This window comes from Bos indicus x Bos taurus, chromosome 4 (genome assembly GCF_003369695.1).
Source record: "Bos indicus x Bos taurus breed Angus x Brahman F1 hybrid chromosome 4, Bos_hybrid_MaternalHap_v2.0, whole genome shotgun sequence".
Classification (NCBI taxonomy): Eukaryota; Metazoa; Chordata; class Mammalia; order Artiodactyla; family Bovidae; genus Bos; species Bos indicus x Bos taurus.
Genome location: NC_040079.1, coordinates 37,597,620 through 37,619,823, shown reverse-complemented (window position 1 = coordinate 37,619,823; position 22,204 = coordinate 37,597,620). Strand labels below are relative to the sequence as shown.

Sequence of the window (22,204 nt, the reverse complement as noted above, 5' to 3'; positions counted from 1 at the left end):
TCTCCCTAGAAATAATAACTGTGCACACTGCGTTTCATCTTAGAAACAAATTCCTTTTATGTTTACCTGTAACATAGAAAAACTACTGATTCATAAAAACCTAAGTAGATTTCCCCCCAGTCTAGAGCCATAAGACAGCATGCTGAGCCTTAGAACCTGAGTCTCTTAACTTTGGGTCCTATATATTTTCCTCTGTGGTAAGGAATCACTTTTTTCAGGTTTAAACAGTTAATTAAAATAACAGCAACAGCAATAGTAATAAAGATATTCCTCAATATTGCAAGAATTGTGAGAGACATCAGTTTTTAAACTGTTCATTCTTCTGTCATTTCCAGGTGTGGTCATCAGGTCCTAGTTTTCATGTTTGCAAATCTGATTTGCTTGTGCCGAGAATAGTTAAAAGCAAAATATTAGCTTTATCATTAATACCTGAATTTATGGTCACTCTCATATCTAATTGCATTCACAAGGTGGCAGTATATATGAATCTGGAGGAATAAAGTAGGAGATGCATAGTTTATTAATTTTCCTTAAAGAAAAATAAGACTGTATAAAAGATGATGGGGTCAAGACTATGTAGAAATCATTGTAAAACTGATACAGTAGATAGGGCTGATAAAGTTTCCATTAGTTAACCCCTACATTTTTAAGTGTTACTTTACATTAAATAAGGAAAGGAAAAATTTGAATATTATTTTTACATCATTTTTTACTCAATTTTTGTTATTATTCTGTCTTGTCACTTGTTTTCTGTTATTCTCCTTTTTTGCACACGTGCATGTATATATGTCCTGTTGGCTTTAAAAATCTTAGTTTAGCTACTTTTTCCTCTAGATGGAGCACTATTGCTCGGGAACATTCAAGAATCTAAAATAAGCAAACATGCTTTTATGCTTTGTGTATGTGCTCAGTTGTGTCCAACTCTTTGCGACTCCATGGACTGTAGGCTGCCAGGCTCTTCTGTCCATGGAATTTTCCAGGCAAGAATACTGGAGTGGGTTGCCATTTCCTACTCCAGAGGATCTTGACCCAGGAATCAAACCCAGGCCTCCTGCGTCTCCTGTGTCATCCATGTTTCCAAGAGCAGTTTGGACGAAAGGATTAAAAATAAGAGAGCAGGGTGTTCTCAGACCCAGAAGCCGCCCTCCCACATTTCTGGTTCATCCCCATGGTGGGTACTGGTCACATAGCTCTCCTACCACCCGAGAGGCCTTGAGGTTTTCGTTCTGGGCAGTCACTCAACCACCTATAATCTTACTACTATAGAAGAAATGGACAGCGGATACTAGGGAGCATCTCGCCACATCACTTTTTAAATTTTTGTTAGAGAATTGTTGCTTTACAATGTTGTGTCGATTTAAGCTATGCAGCAAAGTGAATCAGTTATACATATATCCCCTCTTTTTGGATTTCCTTCCCATTTAGGTCACCACAGAGTACTGAGTAGAGGTCCCTGTGCTATAAAGTAGGTTCTCATTGGTTATCTATTTGATACATAGTGTAAGTTGTATAGAAATGTCAATCCCAGTCTCCCAATTCATCCCACCTCCTTCCCCCATTGGTGTCCATACATTTGTTCTCTACCTCTGTGTGTCTATTTCTGCTTTGCAAATAAGTTCATGTGTATCATTTTTGAGATCCCACACATAAGTGTTAATACGACATTTTTTCTTTTTGACTTCATTCTGTATGACACTCCCTAGGTCCGTCTATATCTCTGCAAATGGCACAGTGTTCTTCATTTTTATGACTGAGTAATATTTCATTGTATATATGTAATATCTTTATCCAGCCCTCTGTTGATGGACATTTGTTTCTGTGTCCTGGCTGTTGTGAATAGCTGCAGTGAACATTAGGGTGCATGTATCTTTCTGAGTTATGGTTTTCTCCAGGTATATGCCCAAGAGTGGGACTGGTGGGTCATATGGTAGCTCTATTTTTAGTTTTTGAGGAACAGCCGTACTGTTCTCCACAGTGATGGTATCAATTTACATTCCCACCAGCAGTGCAAGAGGGTTCCCTTTTCTCCACACACTTTCCAGCATTTATTGTTTGTAGATTTTTTGATGATGGCCATTTGACCAATGTGAGATGATACCTCATTGTAGTTTGATTTGCATTCCTCTAATATGAATGATGTTGAGCATCTTTCATGTGGTTGTTGGCCATCTGTATATCTTTTTTGGTGAAATGTCTGTTTCTAGCTCCCCCTCATTTTTTTGAATGGGTTGTTTTCTGATGTTGAGCTACATGAGCTGTTCGTGTTATTAATTTTGGAGATTAATACCTTGTGGGTTGCTTCATTTGCAAATATTTTCTCCCATTCTGAGGGTTGTCTTTTTGTTTTGTTTATGGTTCCCTTTGCTGTGCAAAGATTTAAGTTTAACTAGGTCCTATTTGTTTTGTTTTAATTTTCATTATTACTGTTAGAGGTAGATCAGAAAAGATCTTGCTGCAATTTATATCAAAGAGTATCCTATCTTTTCCTCTAAGAGTTTTATAATGTCCAGCCTTACAGTTAGGTCTTTGATCCATTTTGAGTTTATTTTTGTGTATGGTATTGGGAGGTGTTTTAATTGCATTCTTTTACATGTAACAGTCCAGTTTCCCCAGCACCACGTATTGAAGAGACTGTCTTTTCTTCATTGTATATTCTTGCCTTCTTTGTGATAGATTAGGTGACCATAGGTACATGGATTTGTCTCTGGGCTTTCTATCCTATTCCTCTGATCAATATTTCCATTTTTGTCTGCTACATAATTTTTAAAGGAATTGTGTGAATAATCAAATTAGTGGTGTTTCTTGCTCATTGTGGCCTTCAGGTTTTCTCATTTAAATGATTGTGTACCGGGTGGCTCAATGGTAAAGAATCCACGCCAGCAAGAGCCCCTGGAGAAGGGAATGGCAGCCCACTCCAGTATTCCTGCCTGGGAAATCCCATGAACAGAGGAGCCTGGTGGGCTACAGCCCATGGGGTCCCGAAAGAGTTGGACATGACTTAGTTACTAAACAACTATAAAACATTGTCTTAGTTTCCTTCCAATTCTGAAGTGTTATTTTTTTAAATGGAGTACAATTACAGTGTTTCTGCTGTACCGTAATATGAGTCAGCTATTTGTCTACCTGCTCCCTCTTGAGCCTCCTTCCCACCCCAGCATCACCATCCCACTCCAGGTCATCACAGAGCGCCAAGCTGAGATCCCTGTGCTCTGCAGCAGCCTCCTGCTAGCTCATTTACACGATTGTGTATATACGTCAGTGCTGCTGTCCCAGTTCTTCCCACCCTCCCTTTCCCTCCTCACCCCCATGTCCACCAGTCCATTCTCTACATCTGCATCTCTGTACCTGCCCTGCAAATAGGTTAGTGTGTACAGTTTTTCTAGATTCTATATATATGCATTAATAAGATATTTTTCTCTGACTTCACTCTGTATGACAGACTCTTGGTTCATCCAGATCACTACAAATAACCAGTTTCGTTCCTTTTATGGCTGAGTAGTGTTCAATTGTGTATACGTGCCACATCTTCCTTATCCATTCATCTGGTGATGGACATTCAGGTTGTTTCCATGTCTTCACTATTGTAAATAGTGCTGCATGGACATTAGGGTGCACATATCTTTTCAGTTTTCCTCCCACTTTTGACAGATCCTTGAACAGAGTTTTCTTCTAGACCCAGTAAGCCAGCAATAGAAATATTCCCACCCCAGTGTTTAATTCTTTATGCAGCAAGTATTTACTGCTCTTTACAGGGAACATACAGCTGTGAACAGTAGTCCTTTCCTGGAGCTTAGACCAGTGCCATGAAGAAACCTCAAGTAGCAGAAAGAAAGAAAGCTTTGTGGGGAAGAACCTTTGTTTCAGCATCTTGCTTTCTGCCTTCGCTCTGGAATGTTCTGCCTCAAATATGTTATCAGTTAAATTGTGTGGAGTCCAGCACCTCTCAGGGAAATCTGGACAGCTACAAACAAAACTTAAAGAGGCTTATTTACTTCTGCTTTGTTTTTAAAGGGAGGCATTGGAAAATTCTTTCAAACTTGTATGTTTAAGTGACTGTAGATATTTGTTTTTATATGATAACACATAACATTTTTACCTTGCTTTATTTGAAGGCTCTTGAGATCTGTCAACAGAGAAACTTTGTAGAAGAGACGGTTTATCTTCTCAGTAAGTAGCTTTGATTCATTTTAGTCCCCATAAGCTAGAGTGGGGTGACAACGTGATATAAATTTTCCAAGAATGGACATAGGTTTCAGACCAAAGTAACAGAGGTTAAAGCCTGTTTTATATAAGAATTTAATATTTGGAGAAGGAGACTTCATAGCTCAATAAAGAAGGTAGCATTATTTAATAAATGCTACTGAGATAATAATTAGTATTGTGTAAATCAAAATAAATTGTGGATGGGTTGACAAATTTGTTATTTTTTTCTTTTTCTGCTTTTCATCAGAAGGAAGTCAGAATCTGAGAGACCTGGTTTCAGATTCCAGATTTGCCATTTAGTAGCTATATGATCTTGGCAAGTGACTAACATGTCTGTCCTTTTTTATAAAATTGAAATATTAATAGAACTACTTCCTCAGATTATAGTGATTACAGGAAGTAATTCATGTGAAGCACTTAAGTGAATACTCAGTACAAAGTAAATACCTAGTAATTAGGATTTATTTTACTAAGTTACAGTTGTCATATAAGGAAATACACTTTTTGTCATGGCTATCAAACTGTGTAAACAAAGTGAGATGTGGTTTCTCTTAAAACGTTTAATTAAATTATCCTAAACGTGTTTCTCACATTGTTCTAGGCCGAATGGGTAACAGCCGAAGTGCCCTGAAGATGATCATGGAGGAATTGCATGATGTTGATAAAGCGATTGAATTTGCCAAGGAGCAGGACGATGCAGAACTCTGGGAAGATCTGATTTTATATTCCATCGACAAACCACGTAAGTAGAAAACCCATCTGCCTTCATAACTTCTTTCTCTCCATTTAGCCAGTTGTGTCTAGAGTAAGAATCATCTCAAGATGCACTGAGTTAAAAATATGGTGAAGTATCTATAATAAAAATAGGTCATGTATATAGTAAAGATTTCCCAAACTCTCCCTATACAGGAAGTCTAGAGCCTTAATAATTCATGTTAGCTAGCTGAACTTGATAAAGAACAAGTGATTGACATGATATCAACTCTGCTCCCATGAAGCATAGTTTTACCTACTGCACCCAAATGAAATAAAAGATTCTGGTTTTGTTTGTACACAATGGGCATTTATTTTGAAAGTGTATAGTCTAGCCCTTATCAGTTCTCTTTATGGAAACCCATAACCATTACTGGACATGGACTATATTTGGAGGTTTGCTACGTAGCATCGAGCCTCTCTCTCCTGCCTTGTTTTATTTGCTGCCTCTCCTTGACCATCTGCTTGGGTCTCCCATTTTGGAAGGAAACAAATGAAAGTCCTCTTTTAAAGATATAGATATGATTCAGAAACTAGCAGTCATGGTTTAAAATCTCTCCCTTCCCCCTTTTTATTTTTTGGTCAGAAGGTTTATCTATTTCAAGATTTTCAAGTTCTAGAAACCACTGTTACAGTTTTTTTTTTTTCTGAGATACAAGAGGGTGTTATTCAGGTTCATTACAGATTAAGGTACTTCGAGAATCTAGTTTAGCATAATAGAGTAGCAGTTCAAAGATCCTACAGGAGGTAGAGTGGTAATGAAGCACGCTTAGAACCTGGGCCTACCCTGGCTTTGATTTGGGGTTCAAAAATTGCTAGTTGTGTGATCCTGGACGAATTCATTAACCATCCTATTTTTTCCTTTTCCATAAAATGGGAACAAAAAACATTGCCACCTTGCAGAATATTGGAGAAAAGTATATGATAACTGCACCATAGTATATTCTCAATAAATATTAGTCACTTCTCTTTGACATCACAAACTGTGTTCTGAAGTAATCATTTGTTCTCCAATTCATTTTCTTTTTAAATCTCTTCTCATTTAGCTGCTTCTTAGAGAAAAGTAAAGAAGATTAGTTCTTGGGAGGATTTAGAAGTTCAGATGGTTTTAACAGTTACTAAAAGGAAATAACTTTTGCCTACAATTACATCCATTCCATTGCTTGTATGTTGTTTTCTGTGGTGTCCATAGCATTTATCACCGGCTTGTTAAACAACATTGGCACTCATGTTGACCCGATTCTACTAATTCACCGTATTAAGGAAGGAATGGAGATTCCTAATTTGAGAGACTCCTTAGTTAAAATTCTACAAGACTACAATTTACAAGTAAGTATCCTTTCTTGAATAAGTGGACATTGCTGAGTAAATTGACTGACTACATTTCTAGGGTTTATTGTGGACATCCATTCAATTTGATAGTCACATTGTACTTAGGCCCAGATATTTGGAACATTTTTCAAATAAAGAAGCTACAAATAGCACCCTTTAAGGAAGCATACATATTTTGTATCCATCCCCCGATTTTCTCTCTTTGTGAGCAGGCATTCTCACATTTATAGAGTAAACTTAGCATGGCCTTGGAGCGTGTGGGGGAGTGTTACAGTGGCTTTTAGATCAGACCACCTGAACCATTTTGAAGTAGAATGAGCATGTGTCCATTTGGAGAAATTAAAAAAAAAAAAAAAAACCAACTTTTTGTTTTCCTTGAAGCCACTTAGTATCGTATTGCCTGAAAGATTTTAAAATACAGAATTTTGTTTTACCTTTTGTCTGTTTTTCTAGAGTATTACAAGTTTAGTACCCTCAATAATTCAGAATTTGTGATAAGAGCCGTAGAACTCATTATCTTTATATAAATAATTAACATGCCAATCACAGAGCATCCTGATCTTTTCCTTAAAATAGCCTCTAGCAGTGACTGTATTTCGGAATGCTAGTAGCGTCCAGAGAACTTGAAACTATTTAAAGCACATTTCTTGAAAAATTCAGACTGTTCTTTCTCTAGCTCGTTTGGAAATGAGTTTTTGGTTAAATGGGGATGAAATTGCTTTCCTGGAGACAGAGATTTTGCAGGTGGAGCCAAAAGACAGGGCTGTGGGGAGAGAAGTGGTCTCCAGGGTAGGAAAGGGGGAGCGTGTGATGAGGATTTGCACAGCACCCGTTGAACTTGGAGTTCAGGTCAGAGACTGGGTGAAAAGCAGAAGAAAATGAGGAAGATCAGTGGTATCAAAAAGAAAAATAAGAAATGCCAAGGACTGACAGAGCTGGAGGGCCAGGAGCCTGTGGCCAGGGAGGAAGATATTGTTAAACATTTCCAAAGGAGTCTTTGTGACCGCGTTCAGAAAGTACAGTGATGGGAGAGGTCATGGGAGTGGAATTAGTCAAGAAACTGTGAGGGTAGGAGTTGTCTGGTGGGCCCAGAGCTGTGAGCCAGGGTCCAACTTTCTCCTCAAACTAGGAGTTAACATCCAATTAAGCTGACTGGCCTTACTGGATAACTCAGCTTTAAGGAGAAGAGGTTTTCCTGAGGGCGGATGTGACAAAACTAGAAGCCTTGGCTTAGAAGGCTTGTGGGAAGTTGGCATCATGGGAGAGAAACGAGTACTTGGTTTAGGCAAGTAGGAAAACAATCTCTTCTGCAGAAACCTTCCAGAGAAATAAGCATTTGTTTCCAGTGGAATTTGGAGGCCTGTGGGTGACCCAGAGAAAGATTGCTGGAGGAAGGAGAAAGGCCAGGAAGGAAAGGGAAATGTAGGAAGGGGTTACTAGGTGAGGAGAGGTGACAAGGAGGGGTTTGTGCTTTGTGCAGCTCTCAAGGGATGCAGAAGAACCGTCCAGACCGGAAATGAGTCACTTCATCCTGAAGCATGAATTTGGCGTTAGGGAGAGCAGTTCCAGTGTCAGACCCTGTAAAGCCCTGGACGTGAGTGAGCTTGACAATGATCTGTAGCTCCTCGGCTCTCAACACCCCGGGTCTGCCTGGAAGTTGCAAATTCCAACTTGTCAAGAAGTCATTTAAGTGTCTCTACACCTCTGCCCCAAGAAAGGGGCATAATAATTGCCCCCTTTGTCCTCCAGCTCTCCTGCATGAAGCCTAGCCTCTCAGTTGAAAATTATGCATTACTTTTTTCTCAGCCTCTACAGTACCTCCAAAAACACCTAATAGATCCCTCTTCCTAGGCTCTTTCCAGAGAACCAAGCTCAGGGGCACTGCTAGGTCTCACTGCTCATTAATGTTTTATGAATATATTTGCATAGTTCTGAATCAGCCAGGAATAAAAATTATTAGGTGCAAAGTGAATTCCGTCTAAAAAATTAGCCACTAATCAGCTGCTAAGTCAATATTTTATCCTTTTCATTTTTAAGTGAGAGCTTTTCCTTAAGATGTGTAAGTGTGCAGCCCCTGGTGTATTAAAGAGGCTGGGAGTTACTTTGGCCGGGGGTCCAAGGTAGCCTGTAATACCCCAACCATGGGGAGGGGCTTCTGGGACAGAATGGGAGGGACTCATGGAGAAAGGGGCAGGGTCTGTGGAAACGGCTGCATCTGTAGTCTTCTCTGGACCTCAGACATCTCCTTGGAGGATGCACAGAGAAAATGCTCTATTGGGACAGGTTGTTCAGAGTTCCAGGAGGTACTTCCTGCTTATATATGAAAAGTTTAGAATTATTTTCTATGAAAAAGGCTGCTAAGTCACTTTGGTCGTGTCCGACTCTGTGCGACCCCGTAGACTGCAGCCCACCAGGCTCCCCCATCCCTGGAATTCTCCAGGCAAGAACACTGGAGTGGGTTGCCATTTCCTTCTCCAATGAAAAAGGATACTTCTTTTCATTAATGACTTTTTATTTTCTTTCCCTGACAACCTACTGGGGATCACTATAAAAGTAATTTGAATCTATTTATAGAGCAGTCTGAATTTTCTAGAAAGGTTTCACATACTTTTAAAATTCTGTCTAGTCTTTTTTGTTGTTGTTTCATAAAACTATGGTTGATTTTTACATGTTTTAACAGGCTAAAAAATTTCAACTCTGACAATGACATCCAAAAAATTTAGGGGAAATTTTGCAGGTCCATGAATCAGCAAGAATCTGGACCCTGTTATGCCTCGGGGCAGGGAGTTGAGGGGAATGACCTTGGGAGACATTAAGAACCATTCAGTAAAATGTAGGAAACTGTGGTCAGGTGTTAGACACAGGTTATCACAGGGCTTCTCAGCACCTTTTTTGCTGATTTGCATTGGTAATCTAAGGCTCAGATTTATAATTCAGTGGACAGAATTTTACAACTTACTTGGTACTGAAAGTGGTTTAGGGGAGGACTCCTCAAGTGAATTGCTGTTTGGAAAGAGAAAAGTTAGAAAGTTGGGAGGAGAAAACTGAACATCACTTTTGGTTTTAAAATTTCATGTTTTCTAAGATGCAACAACTTTTCTCAGTATCATGTCTAATTCCATCTAAATGGAATTAGAAGCTGACAGATAAGCTTCAATTGTCTATGACATCATTAATGTTAAAGAAATAATTAACCACAGTATTGATGTTTAACTTTTTTTTTTACACATTTGTATACTTTGTTATATTGTTAGCATGTCAGTTCAATAGAATTTCAAAGCTTCCTGAAGTAAGATAAAAGTAGCCCTTATCATACTTCATAAACTTAAAATGTTTCTAGGTCTGATTTCAAGGACAAATAGCATTTGTTTTGATATTAGTTACTTACAAAACAATATATAATGATATTTCCATTTTTACAAGAAACCGCAATTTCCAAATTTTTATGCTGTGTTTTATATTTGTAAAAAATTTTATTTCTTGTATTTAGTGGGTTGGCCAAAAAGTTTGTTCAGTTCTTCTGTAAGATGTTATGGAAAAATCTCAACAACTTTTTTGGCCAACCCAATATTTAGCATTTATATCCACTTCTCTTGCCCTTCTTTTTTTTTTTTAGAGCTTATTTAGAATTCTTAAGCGTCCTAGCACCTTTGCTTTTGAACACTTGACAGTCATTTATCTTTACAATGGTCCTTAAGGAACTCTCATCTCTATTTTATTTATAAGACGACTTGCATTTCAGAAAGTTTTGACTTACCAGTCTGGGAAGGTGATGAACTGGATTTGGACCCAGACCTTCTGACTAAATCTTCTGTAGTCCTCACTGGTTGTCCCATTGGTCCCGGGAGATGCAGTCATTATACGGGCAGGTTGCAGCAGGAATATATAGGATTGGCCTAGAAGATGAACCCGTAGCCTATTGTCTTTAAAGAGCTGTGCGCATGATGTTTGCAGACCCAGACTCTAGTCCCAGCTTTGCCATTAAGTCTGTTGACCTTTGGGAGGGGTCCGTAAACTTTCTGGATGTCAATTTTCCCATTAGGTTAAATCAATATTTGTTAAGCCTGGCTGTACACCAGAATATTCTGAATTTTTTAAAGAAAATTACTTAGTTTCTGGTACCACCCCAGATCTGTGGGAGAAGAACAGAGAGCAGATCCTTAGACCACCCTGGTGTTTCTTAAACACTCAGCATTGTACTGGATTCTGCATTGACATTTAAGAGCCTAGAGATTAGATGGGCTCTAAAGAATTTCTATCAAATTTTCAAGAGGGTCCTTTCATAAACATGTCTTTCTATAGCAAATGCAGCTGCATAGCATTGATGTAACATTTCTGTGGAAATCATCCATAATACTTATTTTGGAGTCTGTAATAAAGTAGCTTAGATTTTTTTCCATATAACTTTTTTACACTTGATCTTAGCCAAAATGCCAAGAAGCGATCAGTATATGTTTTTTAATGCTGTATGTTTGATTGCTTATAGACATATTGATTTAAATATTTTGAGTGCCTACTGTGTTAGATCCCACCTGGATAGGTACTCACAGAGCCTCCACATATTATCTCACGGACCAGGAAGTGAGCAGAATGCAGCCCTTTGCTTGAGCAGCTCTTGAGCTGAATGAATATTCCTAGGAGAAGCAAAAAGCTTTAACACTTCCATTTAAATTTCACACATGTACACACACAGTTAAATAAATAAATGACTCCAGACATCTGTTTATCCAAGTTCTTTCCCCATATTTACTTTTTCTGTAATCTCCTGTAGAGGCCTCCCAGGTTGGTAAAGAATCCACCTGCCAATACAGGAGACACAGGTTTGATCCTGGGTCAGGAAGATCCCTTGGAGGAGGAAATGGCAACCCACTCCAGTATTCTTGCCTGGAAAATTCCATGGACTGATGGGCTACAGACCACAGGGTCACCGAGTCAAACACCACTGAGCACACATGTACACAGTCCCCTTTGCCTTTATCATTTCCTCATAGGTCTCTACTTTGAAATCCAGAGACAAATGAAGAGGAAACAGTGGCTGCTTTCTTACGTTTTCTTGGTCTCACATGGGTTTCAACTCACCGTATATAAGCTCGTAATTTCTTCTAAGAGATAGTTTTTAATATTCTTGAAAATAAAAGTTATATAAACACTTAAGATAAAATCTATTTTTTCCTTTAAAATTATTTCTGTTTGGCCTCATCACATAGGTGCTTATGACAACCAACTATAGCTTCTCTAATCACTTAGTTACATGGATACTTTATATCATTTTTTCAACTCCAGCCTGAGAACTTGAGTCTTTCTGTCTTATTTCTCTGCAGTTCATCTTTGATAATAAACCTGACAAAAGGCAAAGCTTTTTTCAAATAGAATTTAAATGCCATTGCGTTGTGATTTAAATGGTGGGTTAGACAGTGGGTAAAATGGTTTCCCAGCCTAGCTCTGGTCTCATATCAGGGGTTTATGAAGCCAGGTGACTATCTCATGTGCCGTGCTGACGATAAGCACTACAGTACAAACAAGACAGTGTCAGCAAAAAGTCCAACATTCAAAGAGTCTTTTAAAATAGAAATTTCAGAAACTTGGCAGCCTTGTATGACGTTTTTTTCCCATGGCAGCTCTTTCTAACGAACCATAATAACCTTGCTGATGTACACTCTTCATTCTCCTGTGTAAAAGGTGAGCCTGGTGCTTTGCTTTTGGTTGGGATCGTTATCAATGATGATTAACTGCAGAGAAATAAGGAAAAATAGGGAGAATCTAAAGTTTGTTGTTAGTTTTCAACAGCTACTTCATAAATACATTCTTAATTAATCTTACAGTAGAACAAAGTATGCTTGTAACAATTATAGAAACTGCAACTGACTTTGAAACATTTTACTTTTGATTGACACTATTGGTGTTAAGCTTTTATTTTAGTATTAGAGCAGCTAGATATGTTTGGTAATAAGTTATTTTTAAAAAAGTTTACCAACATCAGTATTTTTTAGATCTTCTCTACTGTATTTTTCTCTTCTTTCTGTATGCTTTCGTGACATCTGTTAAAGTTTGTTTTCTTAAATGAATCTGAAAAATTCAATTTCCAGCAGCATTTTGAAGAATAAAACTGCATAGGCAGTTTCTCAACGTAGAAACAGTAAAGTCATGTAGTTTCCTCTTCATCAACTCTCGAAATGGTGGGTGCAGAACTTTGGGCATCACTTCTGTTTTCATGGCTCTTTGCCCTCATATAATGAGGGGGAAGCCCTTGGGCTGCATGCACCCAGCACCGGTGCTCCTTGGGATTGAGAGGAAGACGTGTTATCACAGCCGATCCGGGATGGAGGACCACAGTTGGCCGCTTCCAGTTTCCTTCCCTGATGGCACGAATTGAAACTGTGTGAAAGGAGAACAGCCACAGCGGTTTCAGAATCGAGAGTGACTTTGATGTGAAGAAGGGCAGGATGCTGCTGTGTCATGACCCAGAGCTGGGCAGCAGGGAGGTGGCGATGTCTCCATCGTGTGAATTTGCATGGAGCCCCACGGAACCATGTGTGCTCAGACCCATTGGGCCAGAAGAAGATGACATGGATGCTGCACCAGAGCCTCCCAGAAGGCCTTGAATGTTTTCCTCTTTGAAAAGCAGCGAGTTCTAGTGAAAAACAACATCTGGCTTAAGCATACCTCACACAGCTTCTCCCAATTTCCAACACAATACCTACCCTCCAAACCCAAAATGGAAGCTCACAGTGTGGCCAGAAGAACTGGTTTACAAGGGAAAGGAACCATCTGTCCCTGACCCCACATGAGAACAGTAAGAGGATTCTTCCCCATATTTGAATCTTTTTAAGGTGGTTTTTCTTTTATGTTGTGTGCATTAGATTCTGCTTCGTGAAGGCTGTAAGAAGATTCTCGTAGCCGACTCACTGTCCTTACTCAAGAAGATGCACCGAACTCAAATGAAAGGCATTCTGGTTGATGGTGAGTAAAATGGAAAGAATCATATTGGAACTACATGCCTCGCTTTCAGACAGGACAAAGAGAAACACTGTATAATCCCAAGTGTAGAGTAAGTCCCCTACATATGTTCCAAGAGCACATTCGTAAATCCAACAAAGTTAGCTGAGGTATCAACTAACATAATCGGCTGTGTAGTACTGTACTATAATAGGTTTATAATGCTTTTTCACACAAATCATACATAACCACCAAACCCAAAAGTAGACATTTTAAATCTTACAGTAAATTACCTTGAAAAGTACAGTAGTGCGGTACAACAGCTGACATCCAGGGGCATGTTTGCATCTCTGAAAGTTCAAAACTTGAAGGTTCGTATGTAGGGGACTTACTGTGTGCGTTTCCTTGCAGAGGAGAACATCTGTGAGTCCTGCCTTTCCCCTATTCTTCCATCAGGTAAGATGGTTGGGTGGAGGAAAAAAAATCCCAGTTATGTGTTAATGATGAGCAGAGTTAAAGTTTTGAAGTTAGCAAATTACATTTTATAAAACTTCTGGGGTAATTCAGCCTAGAGAAGAATTTCAGCCATATCCCTACTCAGTTGCATGCTGGTGCTGCCAATTCCTTAGGGGTAAGGTTCCCAAGTTTTAGAGTGAGTCTGCATCTGTGGGTAGGCTTGTTAAAACTGAGATTGCTGGTCCCACCAGCAATCACCCCCTGTAGGAGGTGATTCAATAGTTCAGGGTGGGACCCAAAAATCTGTATTTCTAACAAGTTCCCATGTGATGTGGATGCTACTGGTTCAGGGGCCAGTCTTTAAGAACCACTGCCTTAGTATAAAACAAAACAAAATGAAAACTTACCGTCTACTTGTTTAGATTCCAAGGTAGAAGAGCCATATGTATACTTGGGGAAAAAAATTATAGGTAGCTTTCACTTTTCTTTAAACTTTTCATTGCTGTGTGGCTTTAGGCACCCGAGTTATCTCATATGTATTTCAACGGAAATGGATACTCACCTTTTAATTGGAAACTGTGGTTCCTTAAAAGATGTGCACGTTTGTTTATTTGTATGTAGATATATATATCTATCACCAACTACAATCAAAGCATTTTAGGGACTTCACTGGCGGTCCAGTGGCTAAGACTGTGCTCCCAATGCAGGGGGCCCAGGTTCAGTCCCTGATATGCTAAGGCTAAGGCCTGGCACAGCCAAATAAATATTAAAAAAAAGAAAGAAAAAGCATTTTACATACGGCTCATTTAGGATGTGTTGGGCTTCCCTGGTGGCTCAGATAGTAAGGAATCCACAATCCGCCTGCAGTGCAAGAAACCCAAGTTTGATTCCTGGGTCAGGAAGATCCCATGGAGAAGGAAATGGCAACCCACTCCAGTATTCTTGCCTGGAGGATTCCATGGACAGAGGATCCTGACGGGCTACAAAATATGGAGTTCCAAAGAGTTGGACATGACTGAGCAAACAACACACAGGATGTGAAAAGAGAGGTTTCCATATTTTGAAGTAGAAATTAAAGCAGTTTTTGACATGCTAAGAAAATGCTTCATATGTGTAAATTCAACATGGAGAAGCACTACAAGACCTAGTTTGTGTAGCATTTACTTTGCTTTGAGGGATTATTTAATAGGGCAGGAGTACAGGAAGTCATTCCACTTGGGGCCTTCTGTAGGGCAGGAGCACAGGAAGTCATTTCACTTGGGGTCTTCTGTAGAGGTTTGGATTTTAAGTGCTTATGTTAAAAATTGCAGTGGGTTATACACATATCCAGGGCTTCCCAGGTGGGGCTAGTGGTAAAGAATCCACTTGCTGATGAACGAAACATAATGAGACGTGGGTTCGATCCCAGGGTTGGGAAAATGCCCTGGACCAGGGCATGGCAGTCCACTCCAGTATTCTTGCCTGGAGAATCCCATGGACAGGAGCCTGGCGGGCTACAGTCCATAGTGTTGTACAGAGTCAGACACCACTGAAGCAACTTGGCACGCATGCATACACATACCCATTCTTTTTCATGTTCTTTTCCATTGTGGATTACCCTGGGATAGTGACTGTAGTTCCCTGTGCTACACAGTATGATCTTGTTTGCTGTAGAGCAGAAATTAATACAACACTGTAAATCCACTATAATAAAAAATAGAAAAAAAAAACTGTAGTGGGTGTAGGAAAAGCAGAGAGCTTTTGTAGTGTTTTAGTCCATGTTTTAACGGAAGGAAGCCACGTGCACCTGCACAGTATAGTCAGATTTCTAATTTAATCTGTTAAAGGTTAAATCTTATTGGAACTCAGCTGGCTACACGGAGCAGGAGCAGATGAGGTGCAGTGCCCAAGCGGACTTACAGCACAGGGCAAGGTTACACCAAGGATGTTAGCCCAGCTCTGCCCTGAAGTCAGTGAAGGGTCTTGGCAAACGCAGACGCTTTCAGGCAGAAAGCATCCGTACAAACCACAGAATCCACTTCCGTATGTGGTGTGTCACAATTGTGTACACAGGGCTGGGGGAGGGAGAACCTTGTACAGTCACATACACATGCTGATTTTTTTTTTTTTTAAACAACAAATGCTGTTGCCTTGCCATGAAATCATCCCCAGTGTGTAGCTGCAGTAACTGATTGGGAAGCCAGGCAGCTAACCGGGGACCCCAGAGCAACAGGACTCATGACTGCCCTGTGTTCAGCCACGCCGCCTGGCTGGGATGCAGTTGTAAATTAGCAATCCTCCCAGGGCAGCTTCTGGCTGGAAAATGAAACTGCTGTTGCCCTGAGCTCTTCTCTCTTCCCTGCCCTCTCCCCCTAGACGCAGCAAAGCCCTTCAGCATGGTGGTCTTCCACTGCCGGCATATGTTCCACAAGGAGTGCCTGCCCGTGCCCAGCATGGTGAGTGGGTGGCTTGGCCACCACCAACTTGAAAGCAATTGGTGCAGCCAGAGGGGTGTGCTCAAAATGATAACCATCCTCTTATGACATCCTCTGGTTCAAAGTTATAACCTTCATCTGTGTCTCACAGTTTGTCACATGAGAAAAAGTGATGAGCCTGTTTCTCAAACGTAAAACTGCTTAGTACACAATACTAAACATTATAAAAGCATACTCATGTATGTAAATTTGTTCAGATAAAATCGATGACTGTTGGGCTCCAGAGATGTGAACTACAGGGAGAACCATATTTTACTGTGTCTGACTTTCTCACCCTGATTTCTGTATCACAACACTACTGTTTTTTCAGTGTCAAGGCGGGTTCCCTGGGGTGCCCCTGGGTAACATTTGGCTCGTCTTTCTGTGGGGAGTCCTTTGAGTCCCAGAACAACAGCTGGTCTATACAGAATCCTGTGTGAACCAGCTCTACCCTCTGGGGAAAGGAGCGACATCGCATGGCCTCCTCCCCATCCTCCACCAGTGCATCCCATCTGGATATGATAGTAGAAGGAGATGATCTTTTTAAAATTCTGCATTTTTACTTGCGTTTTTTAGACCTCTCCTGCGCAGTTCTGTAACATCTGCAGTGCGAAGCACCGGGGACCAGGAAGTGCCATTTTGGAGATGAAAAAATAGCTTGGTTCTGTTTGTCAGCCTCTTCCTCGCCACTCTTTGAGGACTGCTTTTGCAGCAACAGAAGCTTTTGTTGACACCAGTGCTGTTACGAGATTCGTACATGTTTAGATTATGCTTAAGAAGTGCTTCTGCATCTTCTTCTACTAGATGTTTCTCTTTGCAGTTGATAAAGAAGTTAGGGCTTTCCCCAGCCATACCTTGAAAGATGTGCATTCACAGTCAGTATTTTATCGTTTATTTGTTTGACTCATTATTTAGGAAGAGAAACTGAAGTCTTGGAGTTGGAAGTGACACTTCAGTAAAACTGTCCAGCCATAACATGGACTGCTGAGAGTTGTCCCAGATGGCTGAGTGCCGTACCACTGAGGCTGTCAGGCAGCACCTTGGACCTTGTTTTCATACCCTCTGCCAGCAGCCAGTCTCAGATTCTGGGTTTGGCTTTTTTTTTTTTTTTTCAGTATGTCATCAACTGTGCTTACCTTCCTAATTGGCATTGAATGAAACATTGTGCGTATTGTCATTGACTATGTGATGTCTGGGAATAACAAGAGCAGCCTGATGCCATGCAGTTTCATGTTGACTGATGACATGTTCTCTGTGTCCTAAGGACCAGCAGTGTCTGCCCTGGCAGGCACTCAGCGTTTGCTGATTGAATAAATGTCAGCTCTTCCCACTGTGAAAGACTCACTTTTACTGGGTTGTACAACTTTAATCAAGCACTCTGGCACCCTCATAAGGAATGGAAGAGAGTTTCAGCACCTAGAGTGTGAGGGAGTGGGGGTGGGTGTCGCTAGCAGGGAGGATAGGAGTGATGCTGTGGAATCAGAGAGACATGCTCAAGAGAAAGGCGGCTGTTACTGGAGGATGGGCATGACAATGTTTCCTGTAGCCTCCTTTGCCCTTGTAGAACATAGCATAAAACAAAGGGAGAGAATTCAAACTTGTGCCTATGTCTCATAGTTACTGGTTTCGTTTCCTTGGGCTACATTGCCATCCTCTAACCAGTGAAAAACACATATTCACTGTCCCTGCTCTCTTTGTCCCAAAAAAGGGAATAAATGCAGCTTTCTGTGTCTGCCTTTTTGGGGAGAGGATGGGATGCTAATGCCTACCAAGCACATACCAAATACTGAACTTGGTACAGTCGTTCCCATGAGCAGCATCTCATTTCATTCTTATAGGACTCCCCAGACTACCTCCTGACCCCAAGAAGAAGATATTATATCCCCAGGTTTACCAGCAGAGAAATCAAAGTGCAGAGATGTTATCACAAAGGTGACTGTCTCACTTCAGAGCTGGGCTCTGCTTTAAGAAATCACATGGCCAAGTTCAGAGGAAATGCACAGTACATCTTTTTGCACTAGAATTAAAAAGAATATTAAGTAGAAGACAACAGACTTCTCTGGTTAGTCGTAAATATTTAGAACTAGAAAGTGTTAGAGGTTACTGTCAACCCTCTCAGTATTTCCGTATTCCAAGACTAGGGATATCTCTGCTACAGTGCTAGGTTTTACTTTTAACCAGAGAAACTCTGCCTTCACAAAAAAAAACCTTACAAGTGATCCCAATTTGAAACATAGCTGAAAAGCAAAGCTACTCCACTTATATTTGAGAAGAATATAGTTGCTGACTTCAAATTTCATGTCCTTTCCTTAAAAGGTTTCCTTAGTGTGAAACCACTAAGTTCAAAGTTATTTTGTGGTAACAGTTTTATTTTTCTTTTGTCTTTAGCCAAAAAGACTTTATACTAGTTTAATTATGTCCATCTTTGAAAATTTTTGAGGCGTTCTTAATAAAAATGTAATTGGTTGTTCTAGTGCTAAATGATCTGTATTTAATATTATGAAAACAAAAAATTGAGCAATCATGTTTATACTAGTTTAAATATGTCTGAGAATTTCTGAAACAGTCTCAATAGCTTTTAATTTGGTGGTTCTATTGCTATAATACATATATTTAATATATGAAAACAAACATCGAGCATCCATATCATGTCAGCAACTGATAAAAGCACTTTGCATGTATTATCATTCATATGAACCATATGAGATAGGCATTTATCATTATCATCAGTTTACAAATGGGGAAGCTGGGCACATTTTAAAGTTTAAACTTTAAAGTTTAAACAATTTGTCTTAAGGTCAAGGAGCAGGCAGGGGGTAGAGCTGGAAGTCAAACCCATGCAGTCACCCTTCAGAGCCCCATGATCTTCACCAGTACCTATTTGATCTTTAAAAAAAAAAAAAAAGTATTTGACCTGTTTTAGTCAGTGTATAGAAAACAAAATCTGCTATAGGAGCAGAAACAGATTTATCATGAAGTATGGAATAGCTTCCAGAACCACCAAGAAGCTGAAGAAACAGACAGGAGGCAGACCTTCCAGGAATGCCTCACCCGGCCCCCCAGAACTGGCTGCCAGGGCCCTCACACCCAATCCACCTCCGTAAGGGGATGAGCTGCACAGAGCAGTGCAGATTGTTCTTTTCAAGTAAATTTTCTATAAGTAAAAGTATACACATTTCTCAGTGTCTTTTCAAGTTCACTCTGAGTAGCACTAAATAAGGAATGTTATGTATGTACCTATTTGTGCAAAGAGACATTTCTGTGTGCTAAATATCATACCACTTGAACCTGATTATCAGGACTTGGGCTCGATAAATTTTAATCAAGACTAATTTTGATACAAAACAGTAACTTTGACTTCACAAACACTCCTGAGTGTCCTTTTATAAAATCTAGAAAGAAATGCCCATCTCCTGCAATGCAGGTTTAGGGCTGATGAGAAGCAGTGTGATGTTAGTAGTGAAGGTAATGCAGGAGAGAGAAAGAAACACTCAACGTCCAGAAGCAGGAACCCCAGAGGGAGCCAGTCCCCAGGCCGTTCTGTACATTCACCCAGAACAATGGTGCTGAAATAAAAACATGGTCACGTCATTTCTCTAAAGCATCTAATGCCTCATCTGGGCCTTGGCTGACCTCTGTCCACACTGGCATTGGTGGAGATGCCATCATTCCCATAGCCTTCTATCACCTGCATCTGTTGCCAGCATCTCTTGTGATGTGTGCAGAGCCAGCTGATCTCTGGTCCTTGGACCTTGAATTGACCCTGCTCTCCTGACCACCACAGCTCTCCCAGCCCCCAACACATCTGTCTACCTTGTGACTCTGGAAAACTCATTCAACTTAGCCACTGAGGTAGTCTTTCTTTGTTGTTTCCGCACCACACCCAAGAGAGGGGGTAGGTGGCAGGAGGGTGAGAAGATTGGGCATTCAGTTTGCAAGACTCACTCCCTCTAAAAGAAATCAGTGAATAAATGCAAAAGAAACAAAAGAGACCATAGCAAAAATCAAGAAAGCCAAAAGTTGGTTCTTTGAGAGGATAAATAAAATTGACAAACCATTAGCCAGACTCATCAAGAACCAAAGGGAGAAAACTCAAATCAATAAAATTAGAAATGAAATGGAGAGATCACAACAGGCAACACAGAAGTACAAAGGATCACAAGAGACTACTATCAGCAACTATATGCCAATAAAATGGACAACTTGGAAGAAATGGACAAATTCTTAGAAAAGTACAACTTTCCAAAACTGAACCAGGAAGAAATAGAAAATCTTAACAGATCCATAACAAGCACAGAAATTGAAACTGTAATCAGAAATCTTCCAGCAGACAAAAGCCCAGGTCCAGACGGCTTCACAGCTGAATTCTACCAAGAATTTAGAGAAGAGCTAATACCTATCCTACTCAAACTCTTCCAAAAATTGCAGAGGAAAGTAAACTTCCAAACTCATTCTATGAGGCCACCATCACCCTAATACCAAAACCTGACAAAGATGCCACAAAAAAAGAAAACTACAGGCCAATATCACTGATGAACATAGATGCAAAAATCCTTAACAAAATTCTACCAATCAGAATCCAACAACACAGTAAAAAGATCATACATCTTGACCAATTGGGCTTTATCCCAGGGATGCAAGGATTCTTCAATATCCACAAATCAATGTAGTATACCACATTAACAAATTGAAAAATAAAAGTCATATGATTATCTCAATAGATGCAGAGAAAGCCTTTTGACAAAATTCAACATCCATTTATGATAAAAACCCTCCAGAAAGCAGGAATAGAAGGAACATACCTCAACATAACACAAGCTATATATGACAAACCCACAGCAAACATTATCCTCAATGGTGAAAAATTGAAAGCATTTCCCCTAAAGTCAGGAACAAGACAAGGGTGCCCACTCTCATCACTACTATTCAACATAGTTTTGGCCACAGCAATCAGAGCAGACAAAGAAATAAAAGGAATCCAAATTGGAAAAGAAGAAGTAAAACTCTCACTGTTTGCAGATGACATGATCCTCTACATAGAAAACCCTAAAGAGTCCACCAGAAAATTACTAGAGCTAATCAATGAATATAGCAAAGTTGCAGGATATAACATCAACACACAGAAATCCCTTGCATTCCTATACACTAATAATGAGAAAATAGAAAGAAATTAAGGAAACAATTCCATTCACCATTGCAATGAAAAGAATAAAATACTTAGGAATATATCTACCTAAACACTGGGACAACCCAGAGGGATGGTATGGGGAGGGAGGAGGGAGGAGGGTTCAGGATGGGGAACACATGTATACCTGTGGCGGATTCATTTTGATATTTGGCAAAACTAATACAATTTGTAAAGTTTAAAAATTAAAAAAAAAAAAAGAAACAAAAGACCTATATATAGAAAACCATAAAACACTGGTGAAAGAAATCAAAGAGGACACTAATAGATGGAGAAATATACCATGTACATGTATCAGAAGAATCAATATAGTGAAAATGAGTATACTACCCAAAGCAATCTATAGATTCAATGCAATCCCTATCAAGCTACCAACGGTGTTTTTCACAGAGCTAGAACAAATAATTTCACAATTTGTATGGAAATTCAAAAAACCTCGAATAGCCAAAGCAATCTTGAGAAAGAAGAATGGAACTGGAGGAATCAACCTACCTGACTTCAGGCTCTACTACAAAGCCACAGTCATCAAGATAGTAATGGTACTGGCACAAAGACAGAAACATAGATCAATGGAACAAAATAAAAAGCCCAGAGATAAATCCACACACCTATGGACACCTTATCTTTGACAAAGGAGGCAAAAATATACAATGGAGAAAAGACAATCTCTTTAACAAGTGGTGCTGGGAAAACTGGTCAACCACTTGTAAAAGAATGAAACTAGAACACTTTCTAACAGCATACACAAAAATAAACTCAAAATGGATTAAAGATCTAAATGTAAGACCAGAAACTATAAAACTAGAGGAGAACGTAGGCAAAACACTCTCCGACATAAATCACAGCAGGATCCTCTATGACCCACCTCCCAGAATATTGGAAATAA

The 22,204-nt window shown here is 39.8% G+C and overlaps 1 protein-coding gene across 1 annotated transcript in view; it reads left to right on the top strand.

Annotated features, from left to right (window-relative positions):
• Positions 1-17,471, top strand: part of VPS41 (VPS41, HOPS complex subunit) — a 188,141-nt gene extending 170,670 nt beyond the window's left edge. The window contains exons 23-29 of the mRNA XM_027539162.1: positions 4,113-4,167; positions 4,805-4,945; positions 6,149-6,285; positions 13,149-13,248; positions 13,636-13,680; positions 16,036-16,115; positions 16,710-17,471. Of these exons, the coding sequence (XP_027394963.1) occupies positions 4,113-4,167; positions 4,805-4,945; positions 6,149-6,285; positions 13,149-13,248; positions 13,636-13,680; positions 16,036-16,115; positions 16,710-16,790 (639 nt within the window). The 3' untranslated portion in view covers positions 16,791-17,471. The remainder of the gene's footprint in view (positions 1-4,112; positions 4,168-4,804; positions 4,946-6,148; positions 6,286-13,148; positions 13,249-13,635; positions 13,681-16,035; positions 16,116-16,709) is intronic.
• Positions 17,472-22,204: the final 4,733 nt, after the last annotated feature.